General features: G+C 33.8%; 1 protein-coding gene across 2 annotated transcripts; it reads left to right on the top strand.

Moving 5' to 3' along the window:
* Nucleotides 1-9432, top strand: usp21 (ubiquitin specific peptidase 21). 2 transcript variants are annotated; one of them, XM_051096856.1, is made up of 14 exons: nucleotides 1-2293; nucleotides 2765-2957; nucleotides 3351-3404; nucleotides 3491-3608; nucleotides 3822-3936; nucleotides 4422-4544; nucleotides 4630-4694; nucleotides 5955-6058; nucleotides 6140-6226; nucleotides 6299-6377; nucleotides 6494-6601; nucleotides 6691-6805; nucleotides 7063-7189; nucleotides 8458-9432. In XM_051096856.1, the coding sequence occupies exons 2-13, from the start codon at nucleotides 2802-2804 to the stop codon at nucleotides 7151-7153; spliced, it is 1215 nt and encodes a 404-aa protein (XP_050952813.1). In that variant the 5' UTR covers nucleotides 1-2293; nucleotides 2765-2801; the 3' UTR covers nucleotides 7154-7189; nucleotides 8458-9432. The 2 variants fall into 2 exon arrangements, with proteins under 2 accessions (XP_050952813.1, XP_050952812.1); XM_051096855.1 differs by having other exon boundaries at nucleotides 7063-9432.
* Nucleotides 9433-10560: the final 1128 nt, after the last annotated feature.

The following is a 10560-nucleotide window of genomic DNA, read 5'->3' as shown; positions in this document are numbered from 1 at the left end:
TGCTTTTCGGCAGCAATAAATGCACCTGTGCAACAATCCACCGTGTTATATTTATGACAGTAAATTCCTCTCATTTAACTGTAGGGGGCTGCAAAGTCGCAAAAATACACACAATTACATACAGTTGCTTTATAGATACTCTGTTCTATTTATCTAAAGGTATTCATTCCCATTTTCATCTCAGTGCATAATCGTTACCGTTTTGTTTTTTAATAAACTGACAACTTCCAAGTGGACTTGTTTAGTTTTTTCAAAACGGTTAATAGTTATCATTATATTACTCCTGGTTGTCACTTTTACTAGTTTTTAAACAGTTTCTCAGTAATGTTGTTGCTAATTATTGTGTGACCCTAATATTTAAGACAATATGTTCAACAAAAAATACAATACTGAGTTGAATTAAGAAGCTAAAGTATATTTTATGAACTGCCAGATACAACTTCACACTCAAACCTTATAGTCAATAAAATACAGCGATTTTGACTTCCACAACTTCCCAGTCGCTTACCAAAAAGAAGTATACTTCAAGTTTATTTTATTAAGTATACTTAAGTAAAGTTCAAGTTCAATATTTTTAAGTATACTATCAGCATACTAGTAGTATACTTTTCAGTGTACTACTTTAATACTCCTTAGAACTAAATTGGCCCACTTTCTAGTATATAAAAGTATACTTTTAAGTATACTTTAAGTATAACAGTAGTAAACTTTGAGGACACAACTAGTTTACATCTATGTTTTCAGTTCGCACTGTAAGTATACTAAAAGTAAACTAATAGGTATACTGATAGTTTACTAATTAAATACTTTTTTATGCATTTTTAGTACACTTCGACCTATAGTCTCAGTAAACTACAAGATCAGTAGTTTTATACTGTAAGTATGCTCGTAAGTTTTCTTTAAGTGAACTTTATATCACACTTTAAGCATACTACTATGTCTCTATTTAGGTATTAATTTGTATATATTTTGTTATATGATTATCTGATCATACAAAATACCATGAATAACTTATTTACAAGATTAAGATATCCAGGGAATAGACATAAGTGGCTGAAAGTATCTAGGCCTTAAAACTAGATACACAATCCTCAAGAACGGTGGCAATCAGCAAATATTAAAAAGATTAGATCTGTACGTTACAGTACAACAAATAACTAACAATAATGACAAAACAACAACAAAAAAGATTAAATGAAGTCAGCAAACAGCAAAACAATAATCCTATAACAATAACTGGATAATTTATTCATGCTGCAATGCATGCTGGGAACTTAGAAAGCATTAAAATTTCAACAATATGAAATTCTTTGCTCAGACAACTGTTTGACTAGTTGGGACAACATTTGTGTAATTTTGTTGGTTTGACAAGGGTTTTTAGTTTTAAAAAATTAGCAGTTTTTAGTATTTGAGACAAAATGTTTCATAAAATGGAAAATATGTATTTGCGTTTTTACAGTGTGGAAGCAACTGTTTTTGTTTCTTCTTCGCTTGTGTTTTGCAAATTTTGTAGAGAAGATGTGTAATAGCATCTCTCATGTATAACAATGAAAACATGGATTCTCAGAGCACAAGTATAGCTCAAATATATTTATATATGCGGTTTTGATGCTGTTTTATGTCTGACAATTGTGTTAGATTACACGTGGGAAGCATTTCGGTTTCCTCTTCACTTGTGTTTTGGAAATTAGCGCCCCTAGTGTATAACAATGAAAACACGGATTCTCAGAGCACAAGTATAGCTCAAATACTTTTTCTAAGTATAAATCAAGTACACTTAAATGTATTTTTAAGTATATTTCTGATAAGTTTATAAAGCACATTTCTAAGAAGTACATAAAAAGTAGTTTAGTTTAAAAAGAAGTATACTAATAGCACACTTGAATATACTTCTTTTTTCGTAAGGGGTGTGACAACTAGCCCCATTTTCACCTACTAATAATCAATAAAGACTATTTCAGTCCATTAACATTGATACTGGCATACTTCCGCAGTTGTAGTTTATAGTGACTGTGAGTAGCGTGCAGACTGTCTCCTCTCAGTGTCAAAGCTCTTAAGCAAAGGTGAAGACATGGCTAATTATAGAAGGTCCTAAAGAGAGAGAGGAAAGATTAGCCATGATTAAAGCTCGTCCACAAACACAGCGACAGGACAGACAGGTGAACGGCAGGTGTAATGAGAGCACAGTAAACTTAAACACTTTCAAACTGGGCTTGATGTTTGGATAGAAACACTGGCGCTCATTGACCATCAAGCGGAATATAAGTGGAGACGATATACTGGGGTTTTAAGGGTGAGTAAACAAATATTTATGTGATTGTTTTATTGGAAATATAACTCTCTCTCTCTGCTATTTTAATGTTTCTAAACTAATTAGTCTATATTTTAGCCAACTATTGTAACAGCGCTGCCTTGTCTATAGCCAAGTGAGTTATCACCTCTCTTTATATTCACTTCAAATGGAGAAATCGTTTTCTCAAAAATATATCCTAAATTAATAGGTTAAAACAGATAATTTAGCAGTCTGGATGGCCTTTTTGAGTTTAATTAATTTACATAGTTTTAAATAAATGTTGTGGCTGAACCTAAAGCGTCAAGTTTCCATCATTGCAAAACTGACTCAGAGTGACCATATTAAAATATTCATGTTGCAGTGCATGCTGGGAAGATGACTGAATTACAAAATGTTTTTAGCAATTTGATGATCAATATAGTTAAATAAGATATTCAAGGGTGTTTTCATCATTCATGATTTTATGCACAGGTTCATTGGCAAGGTTGCGTGGGACGCAGACGTGGTAATGCCAAGAGCTGAATCCACTGCAATGGACAACTCGTGTCAGGCCCTGTGCCGCAACTTAGTCACTCAAAATGGCCTTCAGCCAGAAAATGTGGACATTTCACAGTCTGTACTATACACGTCTATCATGGGACTCCTGCTGGTGACAGACAACGAGGTGAGACAATGTTGTGCCATTGACACATTCTGTCTGAAACCTTATGCCGTATTAGTGTGTTTAAAACATAGCGCACATAATGTGGGCTATCCTGTCATGCTGGAAACAACAGGCTTAGCTTATCTGCAAAGCATATTAATAATTAATATAAAAAAGAGCATGAAATAGATGTGTTTTGGCACCTGTAGGTGCTCACAGCAAGTTAAGTATATCTGGTCTTAACCTCTGTGTCATGCGTGAGTGTCTTCCCTCTCTGTTATAATTGGATTATAGACCTATAAATGGCCACTCAGTCACTGCAGGAGGGACAGTAAATGGCAAACCTATTGCCACTTGTGATGTAATTGAGGAAGTCAGACTGATAGTCGTTTGCTGTCATTTTTTATCCTACAGAGAGAGCTGCAGTTGGGAAATGGACAAGTTGGACTGCGTAACGTTGGAAATACCGTATGTTCTAATTCACAAACAGGCTTTACAAGAAAAATGATGGTATTCTCTCCCATACATATTCAGATGTTCTCTTTCGTTTGTAGTGTTTCCTCAATGCCATCGTTCAGTGTCTCTCTCACACTCGTAGTCTTCGGGATTACTGTCTGAGGAAAACTTACCTTCAGGACAAGCACACCAACCAAGAACCTGTGCTTATGAATGGTAGGCACACTTCAGCTGTCATTTAAACATTGTTTATTAGGGGTGAAGTGGTACAGCAAATCAAAATCTGCAAGTGGCTGCAAGGTTATTTAAAAGAAATAATAAAAAGATTTGAATTTATTTGCATGATCATTTTAAGGATTTTAAAATCAGGCATTCCTCTGCTCCTCATCTTCTTTCTTCACAATATTTTTGTTGATGACTTTATTGTAGAATTCTCTAAAGTTTTGGCGGGCTTGTGGGAATGTGATGGTGGGGAAACCACAGTGAATCCTGGGAAGTTTTATCATGTATTTAAAGAGTCAGTGCCTTACTTCAGTGGCTATAGGTATGTTAAATACAAATGATTCTTACCATTTCTCTCCATAGTTTTCTGATTAAAAGTATAGTGACAATATTGTCATCATTTACTCACCCTCATGTCATTCTAAACCTGTATGAGTTTCTTTCTTATGCTGATATTTTTAAGAATGTCGGTAATCAAACAGTTGATGGTTCCCATTGATTTCCATAGTAGGGAAAGAAAGTCAGTGGGGACCAACAACTGTTTGGTTCTTCAAAATATCTTCTTTTTTGTTCAACATACACAAACTGTATAGAAAGAACAACATACTGTAAGAAAGAACCTCATACAGGTTTGGAACAACATAAGGTTGAGTAAATGATGACAAAATTTTCATTTTGGGTGAACTATTCTTTTAACACTGTATTTCAAATAAGGTATTGGCATTTAAGGATATTATTCTCATTAGTTATTTATATAATATTTTGCAAATAAATAACCTATCCATTTCATTTCTCACTCACACACAGTCAGCAAGATGCTCAGGAGTTCTTGCGGTTCCTCCTGGACAGGCTACATACAGAAATTAACCGTCGTCCATCTAAACGTCCTGCAGTTATGGAAATTAAGGAACCAACATACACACGATTCAGGTGCTCAATGAAGAGACAAATCCTGAGAGGAACAGACTAAGCTGGAGTCATTCAGATTCTCTAAATCACTAATTCTCTCCCACAGGATTTCAGAGGAGGCCTTTGCAATGTGGCAGAGGCATCTTGACAGGGATGACAGTAAAATTGTTGGTAGGTAGCTGCGCTGTTAAAATAATGGTATGATGATAGTAAGTTTTACCTACACTACCAATCAGAATTTTCTGATTTTTTTAATGTTTCTTAAAGAAGTCTCTGCTGCTCACCAAGCCTGCATTTGTTTGATTCAAAGTACAGCCAAAACAGTCAAATTTTGAAATATTTGTACTATTTAAAATAGGTGTTTTCTATTTGAATATATTTTAAAATGTAATTTATTCCTGTGATTTCAGAGCTGAATTTTTTTTAGCATCATTACTCCAGTCACATGATCCTTCAGAAACATTTATTATTATTGTTATGTTGAAAACAGCTAAGTAGAATTTTTTCAGGTTTCTTAATAAATAGAATTTTTTAGAAAAACAGCATTTATCTGAAATAGAAATATTTTGTAACATTATAGATGTCTTAATTGATCAAATCACTTTTGATTAATTTAAAGCATCCTTGCTAAATAAAAGTATTAATTTCTATCATTTCTTTCCCAAAAAATAAACAAAATTATACTAACTCCAAGCTTCTGAATGGTATAGTGTATTATGTTACAAAAGCTTTTTATTTCATATAATTGCTGACCTTTGGATCTTTCTATTCATCAAAGAATCCTGAAAAAAAAATGTACAAACGGTTTTAAATATTGATGATGATGATGATAATAATAATAATAACAATAGTAAATGTTTCTTGAACAGCAAATCCATGTATTAAAATGATTTCTGAAGGATCATGTGACACTGAAGACTGGAGTAATGATGCTGAAAATGTAGCTTTGATCACAGGAATAAATTACATTTTAAAATATATTCAAATAAAAAACTTAAAATAGTAAAATTTTACTGTTTTGGCTGTACTTTAAATCAAATAAATGCAGGCTTCATGAGCAAAAGAGACTTTAAAAGTAACATTAAAAAACTTTTGACTGGTAGTGTACATAAATCCCATAGCAGGTCTAGACAGGTGGAGCTGGGGGAGGTGGAGGGTTTCAAAGGAACTCAGCTTACAGCGGACACTGAACAATACTATTTTTAAATACTGAACAAGCAATCTCATTCGCTGCTAATCAACAGAGTCCAATTAGCTTGTGCCATGTAGCAAATGATGTGATTGCTAATAAAATATGCAGCTTGTGCCACATAGACTTTCATGGTAAAACTGTTTTGTTTGCATAAATCATTGTTGTTTTTTTTTACAGTTTTTTTCCATCTTAAATCATGATGCACCCGGTGCTCAAGTATGTTTTCCCTTCTATCACAGATTTATTCTCTGGTCAGCTGCGCAGTTCTTTGCACTGTTCTCTCTGCTCCCATTACTCCAACACCTTTGATGTGTTTTGCGACCTGTCACTTCCCATCCCAAAGGTAACACTCTCAGGCACTGTCCTCACCTTCTGGCATTGTGCAGATGATGTGTCATCATTTTTGTTTGTGTGTGTATTGCAGAAGAGTGATTATGGACGGACTGTCACACTGAGAGAGTGTCTAGACCTCTTTTCCCAGGAGGAAAAACTTGATAAAGAAAACTCACCGGTGAGTGAAAAACATGGCCAGATTTAGCTTGAATTTAAAATGGGAATTTCTGCTGATACCCACGTTTCTTAGATGTGTGAGCGGTGTAACCGGCGCACTGAGAGCACAAAAAGACTGACCATCCAAAGGTTCCCTAGAATCCTCGTAATACGTATCCTTTTCAGTTAGTCAATACTAGTGATTATGGTGGTGTGAAGTAGCAAGTGTAAGATCTTGTGACCAAATACATGCTTTACAAAAGCACACTGACTTAACTTGGCATCTCAGACTTAAATCGATTTACCATGTCAAGATACTCAATCTCAAAAAGCACAGTGCCAATTTCCTTCCCTCTGAATGGGCTGGATTTAGGGCCATTTGGACCTGTTGACTGCGGTGAGCGGTTCATATCAGAATAAATATCATACACTTTTTGATTATTATGTACAGAGGTGTATGAGGTATTACTGAATGTTTGCTTTCAGGTCCAGCGCTGTATGATCTTTATGCAGTATGCAATCATTCGGGCACAGTAAATATGGGTCATTACACAGCTGCATGTCGAGAAGAGGAGGGCTGGTGCTACTATAATGACTCATGGTGGGTGCAGATTTTTCTCTGACCTTTTCTATACAATAAAGTAACGGTATTTAAAGGCCAATTTTGTCACATGATATATAAGAATAATAATTTACTTCTATTAGAGATGATATAGAAAAATTGTGCTATTCTGTTTGAATACATTAGGATTTTTTTTTTAGCATAATAAAGAAATAATATTTAATTTAGCAGAGGATTTAACATTAAACAGATGAAAATGTTTAAACATTTGTCTGTTTGATCTGTTTCTTTCACAGTGTTGGTGAAATAACAGAGGAGAAGCTTCAGTCCAATCAGGCCTATGTTCTCTTCTATGAGCTAAAAAGCTGCAGTATCACCAGAAAATGAGGGCGGAGAGTGTATGCTGTTATAAGAGACTGAGAAGTGATTATTTGGCAAATTTCAGATAACACAGAAAAAAAAAAACAAAAGTTGCACTTTGTTGGGAGAAAGTCATTGCGTATGGAAACTCTTTTTACATGATTGTTAAAGCTGCAGTAATGTTTTTTTGATTAAATATTATCTGAAATCAATAATATTTATCATAACCACTTTTCAAAACTCTCTTCTTACCTTAGCTGATTCACAATGGTAAGATTGTAATAATATTTTCTAATTTGAGTAGTACTGGTAGGTTTTCACAGGAAATACGAGCATGCCGCCGCCGTTCGTCTTTGCATTATGTCACATCTGGCACGTCCTGATCTTGCTGAGTTAGATGTGTTCCTGGGTCAACATATTTTGTTGACCCTGGAACAACAATTTAATCCAAAAATTTAATCTTGACCACATCCCTACACCTAAACCTAACCTTACCCATGAGTAATCCCTAAAATCAGAGGAAATAATAGATGAATGACACTAATGTACAAGCACCAAACACTGATTGTATGCCTAAACTTCACAAAAACTATAAACTGATTTTTCAAATCTGATTGGTTAATCACAATGTTGCTCCAGGGTCAACAAAGAAGTTGATCCAGGAACATGTCGTACTTGCTAAAATCAGGTTCTGTGTCACATCTGTAAACATGAAGAAGGAGTCTCGGCTAGTAGGCTATATTACATGTGAGGATGCTGCAGGTGGCGGATCATTTATGGCCTTTTCTCACAGCAGCTGGAATAATTAAATTTATAATTCTGATGGTGGATCGTAATCCAGAAAGGATTATGTGTTAATGAATCAAATGTAAGTGACTGAAATTAGATTATATTCCAGTTTGTGCATCTAATTACAGATATGTGGGATTACACAAGATTTGTATTTCAAAGAGAAACAGTTCTAAGGAACATAAATTAGCTTTTGGGGTCAAAAGAACAATTTCTTTATATAAAATTCTAATGGTATAACAATTGCAGATTAGACTGTATGGAAATTATAATCTAACGTTACAGGTAACGTTAACAATAATACACACTACCTGTAGTCACGCAATGCTAATGTTGTTAACATTAACAATTTGAAAACAAAGTATAACAATAATAATTTACACGGTTTGATGTGATATGAGCTAAGCAATGGTTAGATTTAATTACTATTGATAGCGTAATTTATTGTAATGCTTTTTCCCCCCTCAGTTGGTCAGGACAAATGTGACATACATGTTACTTACTTGTTCAGATGACAATATCCGGTGAAATTTCTTATTTAGGTCATACTTCCAAGATGTGGAATCTGTGGAATCTTCCAAGTACAGTGAATATCCACACTGGTGCAGCAACTGACAGCCACACATACACCTCAAAACATTAGATTCATCCGCGCTGAGGAGACGTGCTGATGCACAGCCCATAAAGAAGATCATTACGCAATTGCATGTTTTAAACAGAGATGGCGACAAAGAAGCAGAACGTACAGACTGTAGCTTTAAATTTCATTGAAAACCATGGTTTTGAACTATTTTTACTTCACTAAACAATGTTTTTTATTAACTTAATGCACTCAGGAAAGCACATCCCTTACAAAAATTAACCATGGTTTTATTGTAGTAAAAATGTAGTAACCATGTTTTTTTGGCGCATTGACTATCAATGGTTGAACTATAGTTAGTGTAGCAAAACAATGGTTTATATGTGGTTACCATGGTTGAACTATAGTAACCATGATATTTTGTGTTATTTGTAGTGAAACCATTGTTAATTTTCATAAGGGCATACTTTTAGAAAAAATATGCCTGTTATAAAAAAACGTAGATATATAGGGGGACTTATCAAAATGTTGTTTTGTTTTTATTTCCTGCATTTTTTTAATCTAATTAAATTAATTTTGCTGTAATGTGTTTTATTAAAAAGGGCTGAACTAAACAGGAAAATTAATGCAGCTGGTAGTTAATATAGAAAATCTTTGTCTGACTGTGTGAGCATTATGTCCGGCTTTACACATATGACGACCTTCATCATAAGCTCTTATAAGCTGTTATGGAATGACATGTAAAATACTGTGCCATAAATGAATTTCCAAATCGTTCACTTTAAATCTTTTTGAACTAGTGTTAAATTGTTACATTTCATATTTAGATTTAACACATCCAGTGTGTAAATGTTTTAATGTAGATTTAACACATCCAGTGTGTAAATGTAGAAAAACCTTTTTAATGTTTGTTTTAATGTAGTACAAGTAGAATTTTACAGCGGGTGACCCACATAATAATTTACTTAAATAAAATAATATTTTATACATGTGACTCCCAGTTCATTTATTTCATTTCCATGATACTACATTACAGTGACTGCACACCTGAAATTAACCCTCTATGGTACTGTGTTGCCTCCAGGCAACACAGCCTATTTTTGGTTTTTTTGTAAATAAAATGAGCCACCCATTTAATGAATCAATGCTATCTTAGTAAAGAAAAAGTCAAATACTAACAAATGAAATTGCAAAAAAGTGGTCACATGACCCATAGGGGTCTATTTTGCTTTCTCTTTCAGGACATGTGCACATGTCACATGACTCCATATTTTTCCCATAGTTTTCATCAATTTTCATTCATATAATTGCCAACAAAAAATCTGAATCACCTTCACTGATTAGTAAAGAAGTATTTTCAAAAACTTTTCATAATATATCATCAAATATATCATAGGAAATTACAAAAAACTGCATGTTGCCTCAAGGCAACATTGTACCGTAATGGAATCACATATGGCCATACCAGGCATATAGCATAGCATACGAGTATATGATATTTGTAATTAAAAAGTTCGAATTTTCTGAATGTATTTGCATTTTTGCATGATATTGTAATCCATTTATAAGAATTGTAATTTATATACAATATCTGCACATATTCTGTTGAGAGGAAGTGCTTCCTCAGCTTTCACAAGCAGTGAGGAGTCATTAGTGAGGAAGGAGATTTTACATGCATGTGCTTGTGTGTGTGTGTGCATGCTTGTAAGGAAAAGTTATATATTAGCATAAAGTTATGATAATTTTATTATTTTTTTTTTACTTTGAAACAACACTAATTATAATATTTTGGTATGATAACAGATATGATAGTTTGGTTATACTTGCGATCCACGATGGTACACTGTTGCCTGAAAGCAACATGTAGGTATGAAATCCTACTTTTTGTTAAATATGAGATGTGCAAAACATCAAAAGTGTGATAAATCTATTTGTTCAAATGTTTGATTAAAGATATTGGTGTTTTAAATAAATTGATTAATTTTTTCTGCATGAAAATATCATTTGTTTCATTTTGTCCGTTGTGGTACAATGTTGCCTTGAGGCAACAAACTTTAAAAAAATT

Source organism: Labeo rohita, chromosome 23 (genome assembly GCF_022985175.1).
Source record: "Labeo rohita strain BAU-BD-2019 chromosome 23, IGBB_LRoh.1.0, whole genome shotgun sequence".
In the NCBI taxonomy this organism is placed as follows: domain Eukaryota; kingdom Metazoa; phylum Chordata; class Actinopteri; order Cypriniformes; family Cyprinidae; genus Labeo; species Labeo rohita.
The sequence above is the reverse complement of the archived record's forward strand: the minus strand, read 5'-3'. Positions and strand labels throughout refer to the sequence as shown.

Excerpts from the sequence above, each read along its gene's own strand:
- usp21 (XM_051096856.1), top strand. The coding sequence starts at position 2,802 with ATGCCAAGAGCTGAATCCACTGCAATGGACAACTCGTGTCAGGCCCTG. Across the intron at positions 4,695-5,954 it reads GGATGACAGTAAAATTGTTG|ATTTATTCTCTGGTCAGCTG; the intron begins GTAGGTAGCTGC and ends CTTCTATCACAG. Across the intron at positions 6,602-6,690 it reads ATTTGGACCTGTTGACTGCG|GTCCAGCGCTGTATGATCTT; the intron begins GTGAGCGGTTCA and ends GTTTGCTTTCAG.